Source organism: Ciconia boyciana, chromosome 1 (genome assembly GCF_034638445.1).
Source record: "Ciconia boyciana chromosome 1, ASM3463844v1, whole genome shotgun sequence".
NCBI classification, from domain to species: domain Eukaryota; kingdom Metazoa; phylum Chordata; class Aves; order Ciconiiformes; family Ciconiidae; genus Ciconia; species Ciconia boyciana.
In genome coordinates, this window is record NC_132934.1 from 135489629 (window position 1) to 135514557 (window position 24929).

At 44.0% G+C, this 24929-nt stretch overlaps 1 protein-coding gene across 1 annotated transcript; it reads right to left on the reverse strand.

Moving 5' to 3' along the window:
- Positions 1 to 1230: 1230 nt before the first annotated feature.
- Positions 1231 to 23978, reverse strand: GRPR (gastrin releasing peptide receptor). The gene is made up of 3 exons (XM_072852756.1): positions 23560 to 23978; positions 5216 to 5567; positions 1231 to 1623 (listed from the first exon to the last, which is right to left on the reverse strand). Exons 1-3 carry the CDS (start codon positions 23976 to 23978, stop codon positions 1231 to 1233), a joined length of 1164 nt encoding a protein of 387 aa, XP_072708857.1.
- Positions 23979 to 24929: the final 951 nt, after the last annotated feature.

Consider the following 24929-nt stretch of genomic DNA (forward strand, 5'->3'; position numbering starts at 1 on the left):
CTCAATATTCAGCTACAGTGATTGGTTTATGGCCTCATTTTGCAGCAGCTTGCTTTACCAGGTGTGCAGCTTCATTGCCTGTCCTTTAGCCCATGCACTTCAAGAGTTTGTTATCTGCAGGACAATGTGCTCCTGTTTCCAGCATAGCTGGTACCTGGCACAGGAACTGCTCTGGAGTGAACATTACAGAAGACCTGATTCCCCAATCTGTTAGCCAGTTTTGGCACTCTGTCTCCACAGATTTCTGTGAAGATAGAAGGAAAAAACCTGTGGGTTGGAGATCAGACCTTGCATTGCTGATAGCTTTTACTGAAAAAACTAGGGTGTTTTACAAAGCACTACTGCATGAAAAATAGCTGTGCTTCATTTTCTGTTAATTGCCTGCCCTTAGCCAAACCCAACTAAAATTTTGTGGTACCCCTTAGGTGATGGAACATTCACTATCTCACACCTTGAAGACAGGAAGAGCAAAATAGTAATGCTTGGAAAATGCCCTGCTGTCTCCTCCACAACATGGCAAAAGCTTACACATTTGAAAACTGTAAACATATTCCAACTCACATTTATTCACGTTACTGCTTTCACATTGATGTGGTGCAAGATACTGCTCATTTCAGATGGGGCCACCGACACGCCCCAGTAAACTCTTGATCTTTTATACTATGAATTAATACTGTACTCAGAACATTAATAAACGCTTGAAAAGTCTGTAAATGACCTACACTGAACTCCTTTGTAAAAGTATTTAACTTATTTAAATGGATTTATTTTGGTGTCAAAATATATTGTACCATGAACTGCTGGATGCAACTGTTCTGACAAATTTTGTGCACCTGGTATGGTCATTGTCACTGCTGTAAGTCTGTCCGAGTTCAGGATTGAGCAGAAAGTGATGAAGAACCTGCAGAGCCAAACTAGATTTGATCTTAAGATGCTCACTTTGCTCTCAGTAAAAGCAGCGGTTCTTGAAGCAATGCAGCACTTCCCAGGGGGCTCCTATGGGCTGGTGCTCAACGATCTGCTGCTCCAGACATACCTCAATCCAGGATGAAATGTTGGGTGCTTCAAGCTCCTCTGAGTTTTCTGAGCACATCAGATTTCCTCGCACGTACCTGTGCATGTGTGTGTGCGTGCGTGTGTGCATGCGTGCGCTACTCACCATCTCCATCATCCCCTGCTCACCAAGCAGCCGCGCTAGGTATGTGATGCGGCAGTCCCTGACTGTGCCCTTTAGACATAGCCTTCATGGCAGACATGGTTGCCATTGATAAGGCTGAAGGTGGCCAGGGAATGGTTGGTGCTCTTGAGGGAGGTCATTCGTGTGGTGCTCCTGGCCATGCTCTGAGACCGGATGAGGAGGCGAGCTCTGCAGCAGAACAGCTGGTTGTTGAACTGTTTCCGAAAGCTCTTGCTGAGCAAGTAGAGAGCAAACGGGTTGACACAAGAGTTAGTGAATGCCAGGATCCGAGCACAGATGCTGGCAATGAAATGCAGCACTGAGGTGTCCACCTCTGAGTAGTGGTAGGACCGGTATAAATAGATGATGTGAGTGGGAAGCCAGCAGAAGGCAAAGAGGCACACAAAGACCAATACTGTCCTGGCCAGGCGCTTACGGGATTCAATCTGGAAGAAGAAAGAGAAATGCAGATTAGCAGCTATTCCTAGCTCAGACCAGTAGCTAACTATTTTTCCCGGTGCTGCAGCTTTGGGGCTAGCGCATGACAGGTGGCACAGCCAGAGCAGGGAAACCTGGACCTCAGGTGAACACAGAGTCAAGAACCCTCCTTGTCTCTCCTCAATCCCTTTCCCCTAAAAACAAATAATTCTGAAAATTTATTACCTAAGGAAGTAGTCTTCCCTTTCCTGTTTAGAGATAAAACTCCACTGGCTTGTCCCTTTGTAAAATCCCAGCTCAGGCAACCAAAGTGCGGACACCTGCATTAATTATCCACACATAATATATATTATGTAATTTATATATATTAACTTATTATTATTACTATTATTATCATTATTAATTATGGGGTAGTGGTCTGGGATATTTCACAGAGCCCAGAGGCAGGACTTTCTGCCTTGGAGCCATGTGGTATATGTACACAGAAGTGCTGCCAACAGCTCATGGCCCTTAGAGACCAAGTGCAGCACTCAGAGGCTGAAGGAGCCGGAGAAACCAAGAGAGGAAATTCTGTACTTAGAGAAACACCGAGGTAGTGGTGAGGTGGACCATTCATCTGAAAGAGCTGGGACCACGAGGAGAAGGCAGACGGAGGTGGTGAATAGGTGGATGACCACCTCTCTTAGCATAATTTGAGCTTTGTCAGGGAAAGGTGCTTTTACAATGTCAGCTAGCACACGGTATAACCTTCATGCAGACAAACCATACTTTTGTTTTACTTACGTGTACAGGCTTGGAGTCAACTCAAAGGTAGTGCTTAACCAAGGGGAGCTCAGGTAAACCGTACCTTGTCTTTTGTCCACCAGTGCCGCACACTAAGACAACAGTGCCACTGAAAAATACATTTCTTCCTAACGGAGACACGAGCCATGATGGAGGTCGCCCAAATGGAGAGGACAGACAGAGTTGCCCAGAAAGACCTGCTGAAATACCCTGCTCCCTGCGAGAGGTTGCACAGACAGAAGTTTGCAGGCACAGGAAGTGTAACACCACTGACTTTTCAGGGCTTCATAATGTTCTCCTCTCTGGTAATTCCTGCACCTCTTCCCAGGCACTCCTAGGGAATTTGTTGCCACCCGCTCCCTGTATCTGAGTATGACCTGAATGGCCTGAAACTTGCCCCGGCCCTGCTGCCCTTGCTCCTGCCCTGGTGCGGCCGTGGTGCCTGGCCAGGCTCCGGGGATGCTTCCCCATCCTCGCTCCTCTTCCGAGCTGCACCGGTAAATTGAAACTGAGCAGCTCACACAGGCTGATCTTTTCTCAGGAGAGCTGCACGCAGGAAGTAGGCTGGAGAGACGTGACAAGCCCATTTTGACTTTATTTTGTGCCCTTTAACGGCACCGACTGAAAATCAGCCATTGAGCTTAGGAAGGATTGACATGTACCAGATGATAATGTCTCCAGAGAGCAGGCTGAAAATTAAATCCTTTGAGAAAGGGCTCTCCTTGGCTAAACCATATATTCTTTTTAAATGTATCCTTAATTTGATATAGGGCTATTGAGGCCACATCTGCACTATAAAGAAAGGAAGCAACGCAATAAAAAAATCGATACCAGTTATCTCAGACGGAGACCTATAGCTCCTGAATGCACTGCAGGACGGGAATGATGGACTGACGGTGCTAGACTGCAGCCTGGCCTTTTGCTTTCTTTAGAGTTCTCTCCCCAAAACCAAAGGGGGAAAGGGCTGCTTTTACTACTCACTTTATTGTCACTAATCAAACCAGTCATCGAATCAGCAGAAAAATGGCCTTCAGGGGAGAAAGATTTACGCACATTCAGAAGGGGAAAAGAATAAGGATTTCAGCAATCGCACATCTTTTAACAGGCAGAAAACACAGCTTTCCAGCCCTGCTGTTTCACCTTAGCACCTGAAGGCTACGTGAAATGATTGCATTAGGTCAGCCTAAGGTGCAGATGTCAGCTGGGTGCAATTATATGGACATTTGTTCAGCTGAAGAATGGCTTGTGTCAGTTCAGCTTAGGTTGAAGCACACCTCAGTTGAAAGGAAGAGGTAAGGTGAATAAGGTAAATATGTCAAGGTAAATAAGTTGTTTAGAAACAAGTTACCCTGCTGTTGCTTTCTTACTTGGACAACCTAAGGCTTGGATGCATTCAAATTTAAGCAGTGACCGGAAATACCTAGTTGCTCATGCAGGATTTGGATCTCCCCCTGGAGATGAGTCTTTTTCTCTCCAGTTGCTTACAACAGGAGCAGTCAAGAGGAAACAGTCTCCAGTTGAAAGGCTGGAGTTAGGCTGGCCAAATCCTGGCTAAATCCCCTCACTTGGTTCAGGACTCACACGTTTTCAGCCACACATTTTCAACTAGAGCATGAAACTCACTTGAAATACATGGGTCCCAGCTGAGCCAGCCCAACCGTGAGCTCTGCGGTGGGACAATTTGGGGAGTTTTATAAAAAACCCCCCTCATGAGTGACAGTAACAGAAGTAACTCTGCTTTCAAGGGTACAAAGGGAAGGTTAAAAGACTGCATTATTCCGGAGCAAATGGCCTGCTTATATACATCAAAGACTGCCTTCAGGTGAAACGTGAGGCTATCAGCTATTGGACCAGAAGAAGCTTGACCAGTCTGGCTTATTAGAGGGCAAAGAACAGGTGGACAGGTTACTCTGTCCAACACCACTCCCCTCCAGAGACCCTAGAAAAAGAGGCATTTTTAGAAGGACAATTATAATGACCAGAGGGTTTAAGGGAAGAAGCCAGGACTCTCCTCTTCTCCTGAGATTCCACACTGCAAAGATCACACCATCCACAAGGCAAGTAACTTCAGCACATCTGGAGGACCCCACACTGTCCTGCTCTGTCCTCCTTCCTGGGCACCCTGTGCCCACTTCCCCAGTCCCTCTCTAGCCTGTCCTTGTTTCTCAACATGGCACAGCACCAGCAGACAAGAGCTGGAGCCGTGGTGAGTGCAGGAGGCATCGCTGCTCTTGCAGAGCAGCCATGCACCTCCTGCCCTGACCGACCGGTGCTCCTGGCCCTGGGGGCCCTTGCAGAAAGGGCTTCCCCCACCTCCACTCCCCCATTGCTGTCTCCCATTTGCTTTTCAGTCCTGAGGACCAAATTACAGAGCCAGCATTTCCCTCTGTGTGAAGAGGGACCGCTTCAAGGAGCAAGGCGTTATCCAAGGTCCTCTCTCTGACAAAGCAACTTTGAGAAGTTTTGATTTTCTGCTGTGTCACTCCTCAGCTTCAATCTCCAAACACCGTCCGCAGCTCTGCCTCTTTATCTGCATCCTAGTCAATATCTTCCCAGGCTTTGGCATGGGTTTCCTGCTGTGTTTGCCATGGTAACCACCCTGCCAAAGTCTCTGAACTTAGAAACATGAGAAGATGCTTTAACTGTTTAGCGCTGTGCCATGGTTTGTTTCATCCATTTAAATTATTTTAGCCCACCTAATCTATTAAAATTAGCACAACAGATGCAGTCTGACCCAGAGTATATTTCCCTGAATGTGCACTCTTTACTCCCAGATTCATGGAGAATGTGGATTTTTTAAGAAAGTCAAGTCTCTACCTGTTTCCTCACGTGCACGTTTCCTTCCACGGGGATATTGTAAGCGCTCTGGATCAAATTCTTAGCAATGAAATAATAATATACTGAAATGACAGATAGAGGAATGATATAAAAGATCAGAAATGATGCCATTGAGTGAATTTTGGGATGCAGCCCATCAGAATGCGGGTAAGGAGCACAGCTGACGAAGGTTTTATTAGTCCCTTTGTCATGGAAAGGGTGCAGATCTGAAAACACTGCTTCAGGGATGGCGAGCAACATGGATACAATCCAGATTATAGCAGCTCTCACACAAATCTTCATCAGTGCATGGGATGCTTGGATCTCCATTGGCCTTACTATAGCTTTATACCTAAAAAAAGAAAACCAGAAAGAAATTATTATTGACCTCAACACTCAGGCATTGTATTCTTGCTCATCCCTTCCATTTAGAAAAAAAACGCAAACAAAATCCTTCTTTACTCAAGAACGTGATTTTTTTTCTGGTGTTTTAAATTTTGATGTTTTCAATAGATTTCTCATTTTAAACCAGAGCCACCTGTCATGAGTCCATTCAGTTTCATGTGTACTGATTCTGAGTTCATTTAATTTGTAATTGACCCAACAAAGCACGGTGCTGCCTGCCATTAATATATATGCGTCCAAATAGCATTAAGATAGGAAGTGCAATCATAGATTTCTCTTCAAAAGCATACAGCATTTTACACCCCTTCACAGAACAGTGTTGAAGGAAGCTGGATTGAGATTTTGCCACACATTTCATTTTGAGCTGTGAGTACGCTGGCCTCCTGCAAGCCAAATCTTATGTTTTCTCAAGCTACAAAGAGCATGTTGCCCGTTTTAATTGCTGTTTGGTGGTGTAGCTGGCAATTAAGAGTTGTCCATAACTCAATGCACCCAAGCTAAGTAGCCAGAGCTGCTAACGGACTTTCTTGAAGAAAAAAAAATACTATTGCTTGCTATGCTAGATAGGTAGAAGACTTTTTTTGATTTGCATTTTTTACTTTCATGATTTCAGCCTTTCAGAAAATTGTACTTTAGAATCTAAGAAAATGAAAGAAGCAAACTTATTTGAACCTGATGTGGGTAATGAGAGGACCAGAAAACAGAAGAGCTTCGTATCTGCTGGAGCCCTGCTCTGGCAGGAGTGTACACTCCAAGTAAATCACAGTTCACATATGTGTATAAGGAAGACAGTAGAAGAAAAAAAGATAATTAGGAAGGAATATCTACAGGTTTCATAAGTTATTATTTAGGGTCATTATCATAACAATTACAATCTGTTGGATGTTTTTTCCAGGATCTACCTCACACTGCCCATGGCCATTTAGTCCCTTGGTCACTATCATCTCCCTGGGGATTGGTGGGTGCCTGGGTCCTAGGCTGTCCCAGCCCACTTTTGGCATGGCAGGGTACATCCCCCATTCCCATGTGGCTGCCGCAGGGTCCGTTTCTAATCTCCTACCAGGATCCCGGCTCTTTCAGCCAGCCAAATTGCCACTGGGGCAGGAGCAGAGGTAGCAAGAATAACGCCCTGCCTGAGACCAGGGAGCACGCAGCAGGGTCTATCCGCCTGGCAGCCCAAACCAGGGACACTTCATGTACACGATTGATTCCCTACATACTGTAGCCTGTGTTATCCTACAGCTCAGCACTTCAGAGAGGACTTTATCAGTCCTGCACTGTTTTAACTGGGTAATTGCCTTATTTGCAGGATAAGCACACATTCAGCTTCTAGTTATAAGCATACCTGTTCAGCATACCCTGTTCAGCATACCTACCCTTTCCTTCTTTGTACGTACGTATGTGTATATGTGTGTACATCTGTGTGTATTTTATATACATACACATATATTTATATGCATATATTTTATACATATGCATGTATATACATGTATACATAAGTGCATACATATTTACACTTACATTTATTTATATTTATTTTTACAAAGACTGTATCTGGACATCTCATCATTTCCAGATGTTTCTTCATACAATCCCACAGGTATCTTATGTAGATGATGTTTAATGGACTGCAAACACCTTGCTCAATAGTGTTCTGTTTAACCACTTACTCTCCAAGCTCTCCAGCTCCTCTTTATTCCCCCTACACAGCTGCAGCAGCCAGACACAGTAATTTTCAGGCTTGCTTAGCACTTTTTTAACTTGCATTCTGAGGCTGGGGATTAAGTGGTGTCATACTACAAAGCACAATCTTTCAGTGCAAGATCATCATCTCAGGTGAAGAAAATCACAGCACTTAAATACGATGTTACGACTATTGCAGTAATAAAAGGGAAGAGCTAGGCAGATTACTAAAACAATGTAGCTGAAATAGCTCAATTTATAGTCTGATTCACCAGTTATAGATTATTGACAGAAACACTAGCTAACTGAACATCTTCAGTAAACCCTAGGGAAGATAAATGCAAAAGGACATTAATTACATATGAAGGTATTCATAAATTTAGTTAATTCAAAGGTATTTCAGCAGGTGCTTATTGTATGCTTATCAACATGGCATGTTAGCATAATTATTTCAGGGATTTTCTTACATAATATAGCCAGCTGAGAGATTAATTTCCAGCAACATGAATGAATTGAAGAATACAGAGAAAGAGAGATTCTGTTTTATTTTTATTAACATTAATAGAGTAGGGAGAGTCAGAAAATAAATCAGTTTCAAGTTATTAGTACATTTTAATCAGAGATGGCATTCCAAACAATATAATTTTGAAAGAACATAACTAGAAATGGCTAGGAATGCTGGCACTGATTATGAGGCATTTAGTTTATTTTTTAAAGCCTGCTACAGTAGATATAAAAGGAGATCTGAGAGATGGTTTGCTTGCAAGGAGCTCAGTGTAGACCCAAATCATGAGGTTGAAAGCAGAAAAAGATAAAACAAAAAAAACGAAGCTAGAAAATAGGTTTTGAAAATGTAAGTTCTCACATGTGGGAACACGGGTAGATGTTTTCTTAAGAGCCTGACAATTGAATCAAATTATTTTGCTGACTATCTGCATGACTTCTTTGATGGTGGGCTAACTTATTCAGAAATCTTCAGTAATCTATGTTGTCCTCTGAGTATTAATGCTCAATTGATCAGTATCGACCTGGTGGGAGTCTCCACTTCCAGTCACCTTGCCAATGTGTTGATGGGTCTCCCCTCAGCTTGCGTCTCAGCAGCTCTATTCTCCCACGCCAGCTTGGGTTCTGGACAGCGGCTGCAGGGGCTGCTCTGTGTAAGGGTACGGGGGGGCACGCATGAGCAGTCGGACCCCCGGGCTGGGGCTTGGGCTGGGAGACCACTGGAAGATGTGCCTGTGGTCGGTGCTCAGGGAGTGAAAAAGCTGCACCTCCTGGTTGGTTTCTGAGTGGGGCTCAGAAACTCCTTCACTCCTTTACTTTTCCACACCACTTTCCTGATAGGGTCAACCCTGGATTTTATAATTTATCTGACATTTCTGAAGAACTTCAGCGAGGTAGACTGGATTTGAGTAGCAGCTGGCCCTGTTTTTCAGCACCTGTATTTCCAGCTTGTGTGTCAAATATTATTTCAAACTTTCCACAGCTTTGTCCTCTGCAACTCCTTTTTCAATGAGTTAGCCTGAGACACGCAACATTCCCATATTTAACATCCAACATTTGAATAATCCAATCCACTTTGAAGGGGACGTTGATGAATATGCCTATATACCTCAGTAGAGCCATGGACCAAGGTGGCTGATCAAGTGAGCCTTGATGCAGAGGTCTTACGACAGCATTATTTTCAACCCATGCAGTAACATGGGCTCCGAGAGTATGTGTCACATTGCGTGCTCAGCTTGTCTGCTGTAAATCCAGACATGGCCCTGGGTTTGTCACCTCTGCTTGCTCTCACATTCAGTCTCTAATTATTGTTTGATATCACTTTTTTTCAGCTGAACTCCTTTCCCGACCCTCTTTTAAAGAAATTTTTGAAAAAGATTAAAAATCAGAGGTATGATTCATGTCTTACAACAAAGGCCAAAACTTAAAAAGAAAAATATGCCTTCTGAAGATTCAGTGGAATAAAAAATGATACAGTCAAGAACTTGTGTCAATTCCAATCTCTCCCCACTTGTCAAACGCCTCAGATGAAAATGACTGGGTTGCCGGTCTGATAGGGAGTATGAAAGAGACGCTGACCTTTACTACTGCTCAGCCTTTGAACTTCTTTGTTCCCACTGCGCTTGCGAAGCAGCAGCAACCTGCCTCGTGCACAGCAGCTACCAATGACCTTCTGGCCAGGATGGATGCCGGTCATCTCTGTGTGTCGCAGTCTCGTTCAAAGAAGCCCGCACAAAGAAATTACACATGGAGCTATCTTAAGTGTGATGAACATAAATCACAGTTCATGAGGCACCGTGAGGATTCAACGCTTAGGGCAATCCTCCCCTCCACCAGCCATGGTGGTTCCGGTGCCGTCCCTCTTCTCCAGGTCAGTCTCCAGGCCTCCAAGAGGAGCCTGGTGAGAGGGTTGCTTCAACTCAGAATGCCAGAATTCAATAACATATAATGCATTATCACTTCTTAACCTAATCCCCAAAATTCATTGGGGATTGCTAGGAGCCCACAGAGTGTGTGCCTCTCCATTGAATCCTGGAAAACGTCTTTTATTTCTCTCTTAGGATCTCTATTGTGCTCATTGAATAATTGTTTCTCACAATTGAAACTACTGAAATGACCATAAACCGCTAAAATGTGACACACACGAGGTTTTTCTGTGGTAAATACTTTCTCACTGAGGTTAATATGCCAGGGAAACTGCAAAACTGTGTCATTATCCTTGTGTTAATAATAATGTAACTAGCAATAACACCACCTAATGTACTCTAAAACTTTGACTATGCAAACATTGGTTAATACCGTATACTTAGTCTCAAGGCCGCAAATTCAAATATAAACACAGAAGTAACTTTATCATGAAAAAGACAGTTACAGATATACTCTCCAAAGACACAGATCAAAATAAGGCCCCAAAATGGATGACGAAGTTTCCTAGATGCAGCTTCTCTGCTGGTGCACAATATTTTAGCCATCTTTGTGTTCCTCAGCTGAGCCAAGAAAATACCCACGAGCTGAAGTATAAACAGATTTTGCCTTCAAAGCCATATTGCCTATATGTTCCTAAGCATAGAGATATGAAGGGTTGCAATTTTGCTCTCACAATGGCGAAGAAAGGACCTTATCCCTAAGGCAGCAGCTCCAGTGCATCGCTCGTTTTTTTCCTGTCACCTTCATCCACTTACTTGTGCCTGCTACAACAGCCACAAAAATTAAATTAAAACAACTAAAGCATGGGAGGAAAATCAGACATTTCCTTTGGATTTTAAATTAATTTAGCTCCATACGTCTCACTGTCTGGTTTTTGGTTTTTTTAGGGAGGTAACCTTATGCTGTGTGGGGAAGCTGGCGCTGCAGGCAGCCTTAGCTTGCTTTCCTCTTTCATGATTGCTTTGTATTAATGCCTTTCCCCGTTCCCTTACGTCAGCAATTAAAGCTAATATAGATGGCCCATACTACAGCCCTTATTGTATATCTGGTGGGTATGGGGTGTGAAAAAAGAGACAGGCTTTTTAAAGCTGGGAAATACCACCTTCTGCAGGGTCTTTACAAGTGGTACATCAGTAGATCTTAATTTCAGCCAAAATAATTTGTGTTCTCTGTAATAATTGCAGTTGCTGCCAGTGGCAATGGGAAAGAAACATCCCTCCCTCGCAGCAGCGAAGGCAGCTGCTGACACAGGTAGGTGGCTGTTGGGGATGTTCCTGGTGACCGAATATGACAGCAAGGATTGTATACAACTATGTGCTGGCCACTACATCACTCTCATCTGTTGAATTCAACTCAGTAAGAGGCACTAAGTTGCTTTCAAAACTCTTTCTCCCTTACTTTTTTCAGCAGTAGGAGTGTAGCAAGAGAAAATGGCTGAAATAAATAGGCTCTGCCACAGAGTACTGCCCTTTTTTATCACAGTCCTTCCAAGCATTCCTATCTTCCTGCAGCGGAACTTCACGCTTGCAAGAAATATATGAAGAGAAAAAAAATCCTCCCCATCCTTCCTACAGGGAAATGGGACACTGCCCCTCCAAAATGAATTTGAAGGAGTACTTTAGAGTCAAGGAAAGTTTCCCCTAAATAGTATCATCCATCACTATGCCCTACACTGTTTACATAAAAAGATGCTGGGCCCCACTCCTGAATTTATATAATGGTTTAAAAACACAAATGCTTTAAAATCTGTTCAAACCTGTTTAAACTGAGGTCTATTTTGAGATGTTGGGCTAATGCAAACCAAAACTTAAATAAAAAAGCAGGGATTAGTTGGAATGGACTGATGTCTTACAAAATAGTCATGTAAATTAATGTGAAGTGAAAACGCCGAGTCCTTCCCAGCTCTAGAAAATGAGCTCCTGAAATTGCAACCACTTCCTATTGTAACGATGAAAGAACTGCCTCTCAGTCAGCACGTCCCCATATTTCTTCTGTTCCCACCTGTAACTGAAAGAGGGAGAAAAGATGTGCAATTCACAGTTCCTCTGATCCCCAGTCATCTGTTCCCATTTATAAGCTTAATGTGTGCACATTGATTTGGTCTTGGCCCATGAAGAGAGTGAACAAAAATCTTCCCATTAAAATTTTGTAATTATGTTCTACTAGTATCACATTATTGTTTTGCCCACATAATATGAAGGACTGGTTCAATTACCATGCAGCAAGCCTCAAGTAACAGAGAAAAAGCTGATGCTGTGCAAAGACTGCATAAATTAAGCATGGATAGCCTTGTTGAGTATGAAGCTCCCCTTGGAAAGTAAAGAAAAAGTCTTACTAAGAAGAAAATGATGAGAAACGCAATGCCCTAAACTTTCTTTATTGTTTCCACCATGAATGTTATGAATATTTATAGCTCTGAAGAGAAATAATTCAATAAATCCACAAAATTGCTACACTGTCTAACCCATCAACACACTCAGACAGTCTATTCCGGGTCTATCTGCTTTCTGCATACTTAGTTAAGATTATCATTATTATGCCTGATTCTTGGGTGAACATCTGCTATTAAAATCTTTAGTTTAGTAAATTGCATATGGACACAAAGACATCTCTAATGGGCTAGTCTTACATACATTGGCAGGCACTGCCTACTTTCTCTCTCTTTTTATTAATTAACATTTAAATGGAAAGAAAAAGGAGGCATTGATGGAAGTGGCATAGTTGTCACTTTTTGAAGCATGTGTTCAAATTTCAGTCTGTATACCTGCATACTGCTACATCATCCTGGAATCTAGATGAATGGGAATTTCAGTCCAGGAATGACTAAGGTCGAAATTGAGACAGAGTGTTTTAGAGACCATTGAACTGCTCTACACATTAGGGAAGGAGAGCTTAAGTAGTAACCATTTGGTAGTGACTGTGCTATTCCTAACCATGACCATCTAGAGCATAAAGTATTTCAGAAAATAACTATACATATGGAAAAAATTCATGTAAAGGTTACTGCAGGGAACAGTGGGAATTCCATGGATGATGCTTTCCTTACTAGAAAGACCCCCTTTGCACCCTGGGTATTTATTTCCTGTAGGTGATCTTCAGCCAAGTCTCTGATTGAAACCCTGATCCCAAGTCAAAGATTTCAGTGGGGCCAGCCTCACAGTTTGTCACAGTCCTTGCAATTGGACATGAGACCTGCTGTCTGAAGGAGGATGGGGACCCATTCATTTAAAAACATCCTTTTAATTCCAAAACTAGTGAGTTCACCCACAAAGCCAATGCCCCAGTACCTCAGCACCAGCTAATCACTGCGCACCTTTCTGTGTGCTCTGCGCCCAGTGCGGGCAGAGGGATGTGCCATGCTCACACTACATGGTGCCGGATCACGTCCTGGTGGGGCAGCTTGCCAGTGCCAGGGTTGCAATGTGGTGTGTGTCTGGAGCTGAGCTGGGAGGGAAGGTGCTGGCACCCGGGCCACAGGGCACGGGAAGGAGCAAGCCCTGATGACGCTTTCCATCCAAGCTTTTGCTGTCTCAGCCCAAGTCACCAGGGTTGTCAATGGTGTGGGACCAGGTGCTCGGTGTGCCTGCGGATTGAACTCTTACCAGGGCAACTAAAGCTGGGACTTCAGACACGGACCCCCCATCTCACTACAGAATCAGCCTAATTTCTCCTTTGCACCACCTAATTTGTCCTAAAGCACCACCTTTGGTGCATAAAAACAGCATCACTGGGTAACCTAAACACGTGGCATAATTGCTGGATATCTCTCAGAGCCAGTTATAGAAATTCATTGAAGTTTCTAAAAATGGCAGTTTCTCAACCCAAAAAGTCCTGCCTGTGATGTGCAATAAATCAATATTGTACCTTGTTCTGACAGAGAAAGAAGAGTTCATCACTGACCTAAAAATTAGCAGTTCCTTAAGCTATAGCAGCCATGGGGTGCTTATCTTAATTTTGTGGAAAGAGAATGAAAAGCTATATATATATCTCTATGGAACTTTAGGGAAGCAGGTTTCCTGAAGTTAAAAGCAGATGTCAGATCAACTGACTGGGAACATAAATGTAAAAGAGGCATGCTAACGATACATTAGAAGCTGACCCCCAGCCTCCTCCCCTGTCTCCCCCACCTTGCCCTGAAAAAACTGTGCAGGGCAAAAAGCTGGCCTGAATAAGAGAAAATGAGGAGTCATGCTAAAACCTCAAAGAAGTAATTAAAAAAACAGTACACAACAGGTGGAAGAAAAGCAAAAGTAAATGACAGCAAATATCGGAGTTTAAAAATGTCGGTGACTGATAAGATAAGCTGGAGGAGCCAACAAAATATCAAAGGTTGCTGTGTAACAGACAAACGTGCATTTTTAAATACATCAGGAACAAAAAAATCAGTAAGTCAGGCATACACGTAAATGATGAAGATACGAACAATGATGAGATAAGGTGAAAAGCAATGACTAGATATTTGTCTTTACCAGATTTGGAGGAGGTATCTATACCATGTGTGCAGTGCTATAGATGTAGCAGAAAACTCGTCAGCTCTATTAAAGATGATGTGAGCCAACATCTGCTAACACAAAACACTTCCACACCAGAAGACCTGAGTAATTTACACCTAGGAATATTAAAGGAACCAGCAGAGGAATAACCAGTGTTAATTTTTTTACAAATCTTGAAAAAGTGGAGAAATTCCCAAGAAGTGATTCCAAAGTTGTGAAGTTCAGAAAGCTCGAAGGTGTGACCAAGAAAACTGCAAGTATTTGGGTTGCCCAAGGCCAGTTGTAGACAGAATAATGGAGAGGTTAATCCTACTAACAGATGATAATGAATATAATCTGTCTTGTTTAATGCACGGCAGATTTAGTATTTTTTTTTAATTTTGTCACAACATTGTAGGTGATGTAAAAAGGGTGTGGGCCATGCTGGTGTACACAGGAGACGCAGCCTGCATGGGCACATTGGCATGGGTGACTGTGCATCTAGATATATGCATATGCGTGTGGCAGGGCATGCGTGGTCCTCCCTCCCCTATCCATGCCTATGGAATCCCAGCCCTTCTCCCATGCGACAAGGGTTAAAATTAGCAGTCCTGGCCTGGGAGGTGGAGCTATGCTAGATGGGGACCCCAAGCCCCACGGCCTCCCCAGCAGTTCCTCAAACATGCTGGTAAAAAGGTAGCAGTGTGTGGAGCCATTTCTAGCCTGGGGCCTGCGAACCTGCTCTAGCTGCAATGTTATTTATTGCATATATCAGCTGCCTTGAGCAGCCTATAAAACCTTTGCTGGGAAAGTTTGCAGATGACACAGTGGCAGACCAGACTGTAAAAATATTGGAGAGTCATTGGGATAAATGTTTATCCCAATGAATAAACAGAAGCCACTTTAACTCAGCCAGGTGTAAAATAGTATATCTAGGACCCAAGTGAGCAGATTATGCCAAAAAATTGGGGATCTTTCAAGGAAAGAGGAGACCAAGAGAAGACATTGGAGTGTCTGTTCTGCACCTGACAAAATGAGATATCCTGTGTCATTCTCACCGTGTCATGGCTTTAGTGTAATCAGTACCTGAGCTAGCTAGTATAAAGCTAAGTCAGTTATATGACGCTTAAGTCCTTTCTGTGGCTTCACTAAACATAGGTGTCATAAGAGATCATCACCGCCATATGACCTTTCAGCTGCATGTTGGGGCTGAACAGTCTAGCGCTATCATTGACTGCTGTTATCATAGAATCACAGAATGGTTTGGGTTGGAGGGGACCTTTAAAGACCATCTGGTCCAACCCCCCTGCCGTGGGCAGAGACATCTTTCACTAGATCAGGTTGCTCAAAGCCCCATCCAACCTCACCTTGAACATTCCAATGATGGGACATCCGCAACACCTCTGGGCAACCTGTTCCAGTGTCTCACCACCCTCATCATAAAAAATTTCTTCTTTATGTCCAATATAAACCTACCTTCTTTCTGTTTAAAACTGTTGCCCCTTGTCCTGTCACTACAGGCCCTGGTAAAAAGTCTCTCTCCAACTTTCTTATAATCCCCTTTAAGTATTGAAAGGCTGCAATAAGGTCTTCTCGGAGCCTTCTTTCCTCCAGGCGGATTAACCCCAGCTCTCTCAGCCTTTCAGTTGTGCTTATTAGTTAGATTATTATGCAGTGCTTAGAGGTCAGATGAATTTCGATTTGAAATATGACATAATTTCTAAGCAGCGAGGATAACAGGATGCCAGAGACATGAGGGGGACAGGGTGATATGTGCACCTTTAGTCTGAATACTCAGAAAGTTGCCTGGTATCACTGAAAAGTTCTGTTTTAATCCAAATGCTATGAGGTATTCAGCAGCCTCTGCACACAGGTGAGGGCAAGAAAAGCTGCTGAACTGGATGGCTAGTGCAGACGGTGCTGGCCCAGCATCTGCATCTCTGGCTCTCCCAGGTCATTCGACCGCCCATGACTAAATCTCATGCTTCAGGGCTGTCTGCAGGTGTGAAGAAACAGCTTTTCCTCTCAGGGTGTCGTGGTACTGTTTTCCGTTCCGCCTTCCCATGGAGCTGCAGAGACTGGCCATAGCTGGAGGGCAGGAAAGGACAGGATGGGCAGAGCTCTGGCAACACCTCTCCCTTTGGTGCTCCACAGTATTCTGCACTCTGGTTAAACTGGTCACAAGCCTGGTGTCAGGAGGGGATTTTCCTGCAAGGGACTCCAGCTTTCTGCCTTTGTCTACAGCAGAGCAATTGGCTTGCTGCCTTTTGGTGCCTCCCCACTGCGAGGGGCCCAGGCATCACCCTCGGTTTCTGCCCCAGGGCACAGGCTGGTCTTCTGGACACCAAAATCCCCTGCTCCACCTGAGGTCATATGCAGCAGGAGGCGTGGGTGCGAACTGAAGAGTCTGCTACGGGCAGGAGCTTGGACAGGATCTCATGGCTCCTGGTGTCTTACATGGTATGGGGTGAGGTGGGCACGTGTGTGCAGAACTGGTGAGAAACAAGGTGAGGGGACTCAGCAGGGCTAGCACTGGAGTGTCTTTCCAAAAATAAAAAGAAAACAGGTTATTGCAAGGGCTGTCTGTGAGCAAAGCAGCTACGGGATATTTCACTGCACGTACAGTACAGGCTTCTCCTTTTTCAGCTCAAGTCCCTTCTACTCTTTTCAGCTAGGCTGTTGTCCAGATCTGAATGCCAGGTACTAATGCCTGAGCCGATGGGACCACCATGGGCTTGTCTCCCTGCAGCGATGCTGACGTCCCAGCCCACTGCGTTCAGTCGGACACTCAGCTGGCAAATTCTCCGTGGCCAGTCGCTCTCCTTATTAACGGTGTGTACAGCACCTCGTACTGTGAGACCATGACAACTGATTGGGGTTTTTAGGTTTTACTGAAATGTAAACAATAAGTAATCCAACTTTTCTTCCTTTTGATGGCTTAAATATTGACACTCTCCAGCACATTAGCACTGACTCTAACCTTGGGTTTGCACACCGGTCCCACTGATATAAATGGGAGCTCTAATGTTCCTGGTTATAGAAGTGCATCTGTTGTGTTTTGGCCATCTGCTCTGGCTAATCAAGATATTGAGAAAGTTTGTGCTGTTTGATCTGTTTCTCTTGGTGCAGGGGCTGAGGAAATGAGCGCTAAACCCAGGGGTGTTATGAGTGTTTATATTATATTGACACAGTGGCCAGCAACACAGGATCTAAGACTCTGTAGATTGGCTGAAAGAGATACGTGTATCTCTCTCTGCACGTACCCTGTGCCATCAGCACAGAAAGAGCAGTGGCAGGGACACCATGCCAGCGGCAAGGGTCGAGAAGGGGATGCCCAGTGCTTTGGTGGGAGGGAAGGCTTTGGACTGGGGTCCGAAGCCCCTCCAGTTTTCTTCCCTGGCTTGGAAGGACCAATGTTCTGGTTGAGATCACGTTAGTGGATCAAAAATGTACGCAGGGGGGATCATTCTGCCGACTCACATTGACCGGATTAGAGGCTGTCTTGGTAGTACAGAGAGTGGCTTTCTCCACCACCTTCTCAAAACCTTTCTGAGGCTGCACAGTAAATTACAGCACAAGTAAATTGCCCCAAAATAGTGCCTTAGTGACCTGAAGAGATTTCATGAATGCTGTGACTAGACTGCCTGGAATAAAATCATAACCACTATGGACCTGAGACTTTACAGCTGATAGTATTAAAAAAAAAGTGTCACTCTGTAAATCAACCCAATGGAAATCTGGTTTGGCTTTCCATAGCTATATTTTAAGGTGGAACACTTCCCTTAATCCTCTTGTGAGACATAATCCAGTGACTGTAAAATAAAACAAATGAACTGACATGTAGATATTACTCCTCCTCTGATATTGTACGTAATAGTAATAGTAGGGGCTGCACACATCCAAATCACAGATGAGATGAGTCCACTAGACACAGATTTTTGCATATTTAAAAGTATCTTTCTAGAAATTCTGGATTTGTTTCTTTCCTTCCGCCACTGTTTTTTGGGGAGAGAGTTTTTTATTTCTTAGATAAACAAACTGTCCTATGAGTTCAGAGGAACATCAAAAGTTGTGGCTGTGACCCACTCCAAGGGACCGAGAGTAGCTGGAAGCACGGCAGCATCCCAGCATCCATCCCTGCATCCAAGCACTGAGGTCAACATTTCCAAAGCTAACGTCCTCATTTCAGGTCTCCCACACGACTGCAATTCCTGCTGTCTGCAGCTGGTCTTACCAAAGTAAGCCACCTAACCTCACGCATAATGTCACCCCATGTGTCTCACTACACCGTCATTCCCTTCCGCCACAGGCCAGCAGACAGCTCTGGCTGGCAGGCATTGCTGCAGTTTTCCAGCACTAAAATCCAGATAATCCAAGGTGCTTAAAGTAAAGATGCTGCTTGTAAACTCTAATTACTCTTTGCACTTACTCTGCTATGTGCTTGTAAAAACAGCATTACTTTAGGAAGGTTTCACTGCATGAGCACCAGGGCATTTCGATTTTTTACAATGTCAGCAAAACAGTGGGGAAGTATGATCAGTGCTTGACAGCTTGGGTAATTCAAATGCAAATGTATAAACCCTGTCAGTCATGGGAGAAACAGTCAATTAAATAAAGACATCTCCCATGACAAGGGCAATTAAATGGGCTGCTTTTCTTCTTACTGCGCAAAGATTTTCCTTAATTTCCTGTCAGTTGCTGGGCCAGCCTTGGCTTTTCTGCCTGGGCTAGTGGCCCAGGTGGGACTGCTGTCACAGGCGCCTCTATACCCCTTCCCCTTGCACCAAGGAGGAGGAGGGCAGGCGAGCGGGCAAACCCAAACTCCCTCCTTGGTGGGATGAGCTGAAGAAATCCGCTGCCTCGACAGAGCAGAGCAGCAGGGCAGACAGATGTCCTTCCCCTGCCAACCTCATTTACAGTCCTTCTAAAACACACAAACACGCATACACACGCATGGACTGCTTGTTTCCTTGCTCTTGTATACTCAGCCCTGGTGCCTTATCACTCATGGAGGGTGGCTGTAAGCACACCACAGGCCTTAACCCTCTCCTGGCTTCTCTGCAAATTTGCCAAGCTCACAAGAAAACAGGTCTCACCGACAGCTCCCACGGCTCCTGCAAATGCAGCTAGACAGATGCAAGCTCCCTGCAGCCAGTGGAGCAGTCCCACAGAAAATCCATTTCTAATATTGTTAACTCTTTTTTGCCCTTTCTCGCCCACTCTCTCAAATAATTTAACTTTAGCCTGATGCGATCTCATGATTGTATACAGAGCCAACCTAAGTACCTGGGGATCCTTTGGCTGTACCCTACCCAACCAAGCCTGTGCAGGTATGCTCGTCTGCATCCATATGCACGCAGAGCACCTTGCAGGCTGGGAGGCTCCCACCGCAGGAAAAGCTGAGATCAGCAGTTTGTCCCTCTGTTTCTCCTTGAGAACAGTTTGCAAGTGAGCAGTCAGTCCTCTGAACAGCCACTAGGTCTTGACAGGTCAAGCCACTGAGCAGCTTTAGGTACTCTGTGATGGAGATTGGCACTTAGCTGAGCATTTGCAGTCACCAGAAGATGATAGATCTGGTGTTATTAACCCTGTCTAACACATGGGAAAGTGGAAATGGAAAGAATAGAAGTGTTCCTCAGGAAGGTGCACTCTTGTGCCCATGATGTGGGCTGTGCAAAAATCTATTAAAACTAGGCCACTCCAGAAGGTGATCCAAAGCAGCCAAGGAGTGGCTGAGGTCACTTGGCTTGCTCAGCTTGGAGAAGAGACGGCTGAGGGGCGACCTCATCGCAGTCTACAGCTTCCTCAAGGAGGGCAGTGGAGGGGTTGGTGCCGATCTCCTCTCTCTGGTGACCAGAGATAGGACACGAGGAAATGGAATGAAGCTGCATCAGGGGAAGGTCAGACTGGACATTAGGAAAAGGTTCTTCACTGAGAGGGTGGTCGGTCTCTGGAACAGGCTCCCCCAGGAAGTGGTCACGCCACCAAGCCTGTCAGAGTTCAAAGAGCGTCTGGATGACACTCTTAGTCATATGGTTTACTTTTAGGCAGTCCTGCAAGGAGCAGGGAGTTGGACTTGATGATCCTTATGGGTCCCTTCCAACTTGAGATATCTATGATTCTACGAGATGATTTGTACTATCGCTGTAACTTGTAGCATACGTGTTTCACTGCTCTCTCATGTACTGTATCTGCCCATCACACCTACCCACTGCCTTTCATCTCATGTTTTGATGGCCACCTTTTTGGAAATGACCCTGTTGTATCACTCCAAGGCTTTTCTTTACACAGCAGATTTCTGATCCCAAAGATGCCAGGTCTCTCTAGGCATCACCACAATACCTTCAGTAATGGCAGCAGTTGTTCCCACTTGCTTTTGACAATGGAAGGACACTGGAACTCTGGGTTTTTTATTATTATTTTTTGCAGAAGATGAATTATAGACAAAAGGTCCACTGACAAGCCTCCCTTTCCTTGGCAGCAGTGCTGTGTGATGTTATTCACAGCAGATGGTTTAGGAGGTTTTTCTTTCCCCTGGTCCATGGCTTTGATTCATGAGAACAGGGACATTCACATGCCTCATGTGAGCATCTCAGGTAGGGTTCACATCACTGAACGTTAGCCATCTCAAATATAGGCATCTAGTCTGTGCTAAACAGCAAGGCTTCCTCTACACCCAAGAAGGGAGATAGGTATCCTTGACACAGTGATTTATCCTGTCTCCTCTGGAAGCATCTCTCTCCATGGACTAGGGGACACCTTGCTGACTATCCTGGAGTAGCTCCTCACCTCAGACAGGCAAAGCCAAGTGAGATGAGCTGTGCCTGAGCAGCATCACCTGCTGGACTCCTGAGTCCTCGTGTTACCCTGCTCTAACCACCATGCCCCTGTCTTCTGCAGGTGTTTACCTGCAGGGCTGAGCTGTCGCTCATCCTTTGTGCAGTGCCACATCTGACCTTGGAAATGGTTGTCTGAAACCACTCCAGGTGCCAGGCTCAGTATCTCCCTGCCCCAGGGGCCACAGCAGGGTATTGGGCTGCCAGTCCCTTCACAGACCCAGGCAGGCATCACCATGCTGGTCACTGTCAACTCTCACCTTGGAAGTTTTCCCTGTACCTTTTAAGTTTGTTTTCCTAATGAACCTGACATGATTAATAATGGGTCCTAGAGTTCAGGGTGACAGTTTTAAGAAAATAAAGATAGACTAACAGGCTATGAGCTGACAAAATATAGACTGTATTATTTTGCAACAAAATTATCCCAGCACTGTTGGTAATATAACAAAACAGAAACCTGAGTAAACGTAATAGATAAGGCCCATTTGTGGTTCAATGCACAGCATTTAAGATTCATAGATCCAATAAAAGTAGAAGTTTTATTATTATCTCCTTCTGCAGTGGACAACAGATGCATTTTACCCTCTTCTAAGAGGGTAAAATGAACCCTTAGAAATGGGAACATAAAGTCTTCTCCCACAGGCACGCCTGTCTCCCTTATAGCCAAGTGGCATTGAAAAGTGTGGCAACATTCAATTACCAGTGCAGCACTATGGTTAACAGGATCCAGATAAAGCTGAAGTTGAGAATTTAGTCACCAAACCCCAAGCTTGCCACAGCTGCTGTTTTCCGTTCTGTTCACTCACTTCAGGCAAAAAATGCTATTGATGTGCTGCTCAGTAAAAGCATTTGCAATGTTTACTTTATGTGGCACGTGATCAGATAGCAACAAATCTCTCTAACATAATCTTCTTTGAGGCATTTTTCTTTTCCTGACACTCTTTAAAGCAACTTACATTACAGCTTTGGAAAGATGAGTTTCCTGGAGAAATACTTATTATTTTCCTATATAAAATATAGGAAATATGGTGGGACACATAAAATATAGTTGCAGGGGGGTCCAGCCACCACATGAAACTCAGGATTGAAAAGTGTAGGTGGTCCTTTATTAGAGGATGTGCGCACTTCTCCTATTTTTCCAACGCTTTTAGAGCAAATTGCTTGAAGAATTTTGTCTACACATAGGCCTGTTTGTCATCTGCTATTGGGGCAGACAGTGCTATTTTTATACGTACGCCAACATGGAGGAGTTAATAAACATATTGACCGTTCTGTGTCTGAAACACTATGGAGTAACCTGCTTTCATTGAGACCACATACTGTATATTGAAATGTGTATGAACTACCTTGAAAACTGAACAAAAATAGTCTGATGTTTTAAAGTAGGAGGTTAGGAGGAGAGACACGGAGTGGCACGCAAGGGACTACCTAAAGCAAACCTAGTTTCACTTCTTTGTGACCAAGAAATGCAATGCCCAGGTCTTTTTTGAGCAAAAGAAAACTGAAATAATTTTTCTCATTGGAAATCTTAGTACTTCTGTGAGATTTTATAACTTGGTGACAATGCATGGTGACAATGTATTCCTTAATCTCTTTCTGAAGCATCCAAATTAGAAACAAAATATCCTGGCAACTCTGACGTACATAGGAGTTTCTGTAAAAGCCAACAGTCTAAAAAAAATACATAAAACCTTTCCAGAAAGGTAGGCTTCATTCTTCCAAATAACATTCAAATTAAAGTGTCTTTTGAATTTAAATCTGAATGCTCTGAGACAGTTTTCCAAAGCCTCACAGAAATCTAAAATAGAGCTGGCTTATTAGAAGCATACCATTTGTTAAAGTCAAATTTGTTTTCGCATATTCTAAAATAGCATAGCTATTACATGTTATTTTTACCAAACATTATTGGAAGATAAAGTTTCTGAACCCACAGCACAGATCAGTTTTGACTGGATAAGGGGCAAATGGTTTAATCAAGGGAAATATACTGGCTATAGCAAACTGAGATGCCTGGCTTCAGGCATCTTCATTTGATTATTTGGAACATATTTCACGAAATATTGCCTCACATGTAATTAGCCTTAAGGAAGCAAGCCACTAGAAAGAATTGATTCTAACTGCACTTTAAATTGCTGCTCCAATGCCTTCACACTTCATGAAATATGGATCAATTATCTTTTTGGCAAATATGAACATGCTATCTTTTAACAGAGCGTCATTAATGGTATTTTCTCTCCCTCGTCTTTAGCTTGATCTGCTCTTGCTTTTCTTTTAATTAAGCTAGACTATTAGCTAAACTGCACAAACATTTAGTTTAGCCTAGAAAAAGTATCCTGTGTTCAGTCTGCATCCTCCTCAAGTTGTGTGCTCATAACCACCAGAAATTAACTGGAGTTGTTCTTTTTCTCTCATTAGGTTAAAATTATACTTGTTACCTGAAAATATGCATTCATAATAATGCACTTCATGGAGTCGTAATGATGCAGACTTCTTTTCAAGGCTACAGCAGCCAGCTTACCTGTCAGCCGAGAGAGCAGTGAGAGTAAAGACTGACACCCCTACAGAAGTGAGCTGTATGAAGGGAATAAGTTTGCATCCAGTTCTGCCGAACAGCCATTCGTCAGCAAGGTACCTGCTGGCATCCACGGGCACGCAAGTCACTAAAAGCAGCAGGTCTCCCAGAGCCAAACTGGAGATGAACAAATTAGGGACATTTCTCATGGATTTCACAGTACAGAAGATCTTAATCAAAGTGATATTGCCAATAAGGCCTATCAAAATGATGATCCCGTAGATGGTGGGGATGGCGTAGAGGAACGCTGGGTAGAACCAGTCATCACCGAGGAGGGAGAGGTTTGCACTCTGGTTGACAGAGATGTTGTAGAGAATGACGCTATCTGTTTCTAGGTCTAGCAGAAGGCACTCTCCAGATGCCATTGTCCTACTTTGCTCTTCTCAGAAGACAACCTTCTTCTTTGAAAATCCTCAAATAAAATTTCTTGCTTTAGTTTTGCTGCTCCTTGCCGGCTTTAAACAGTCAGAAGAGTTTAAAAGTCATATCACTTTGTGAAAGTCATATCACTTTGTGGCACATCTTGAAAATAAACAAGCCAAAAAGCAACTGCACATTGCTTAACAGTACTGTTTCCATAAGGTGAAAGGAGAACATCTTTTAGCATAGTTTGAATCCTGAAACTTGCCTTTTCCTCATTGACTTGCCTTGCTGTTAGGTATTCCTCAGCTCTGGAAGGCCATTTGTCAAATTCGAAGACCAGTAAGCAGGAGGCATTTTCAAAATTGAGGCTTGTTAAATTCCCAGCTTCAGGTCTGCCGAGCAGAGCCGAGTCCGAAACAAGGGAATGACAAAAAGCAAGAACTTTTGGTAGTTGCTGTCACGCTGCATTGCCAACCCCTCCCAGCTTTCAGCACCTGCACTCGCCAGCTGGATTTAAAGTGAGGAAAAAGCAGGGCTCCGCTGACGGCTCGGATCCTATAGGCAGGATCTTCTGGACGTCAATTCTTCCCCTGCTTCCCATGATGAGAGCAGGCTTGCTTAAATGATTGCGGTAATTCCGGGGGAGCCGCCGGCGAGCGCCGGGGAATGCCAGCCACCTGCTGGACAATCTCATCACTGCCTGGGGAGCGGGGGAAAGAGCAACCACGCCAAAATCACCGTTAACTCCTTAGGTGGGAAAAAAAAAAAAATGTAAAAAACCCTGCTCATTTGTAGGTCGTGGGATGAGGTTCGCCGCCTCGCCAAAAGAGAAAAAAAAATCAGTTTATTTCATACTGCAAATAATGTGAACAGAAAAGCAGTCGCACCGTCTTAAATAAGAGCACACGTACTTTGTTTGCACTCTGGTATGCAATTGTTTCAATGAAAGAGAA

Coding starts and splice junctions, on each gene's coding strand:
- GRPR (XM_072852756.1), bottom strand. CDS start 23,978: ATGGCATCTGGAGAGTGCCTTCTGCTAGACCTAGAAACAGATAGCGTC. Junction 5,568..23,559: donor ACTGCTCTCTCGGCTGACAG/GTAAGCTGGCTG, acceptor TTCTTTTTTTAG/GTATAAAGCTATAGTAAGGC. Junction 1,624..5,215: donor ACGTGCACGTGAGGAAACAG/GTAGAGACTTGA, acceptor TTCTTCTTCCAG/ATTGAATCCCGTAAGCGCCT.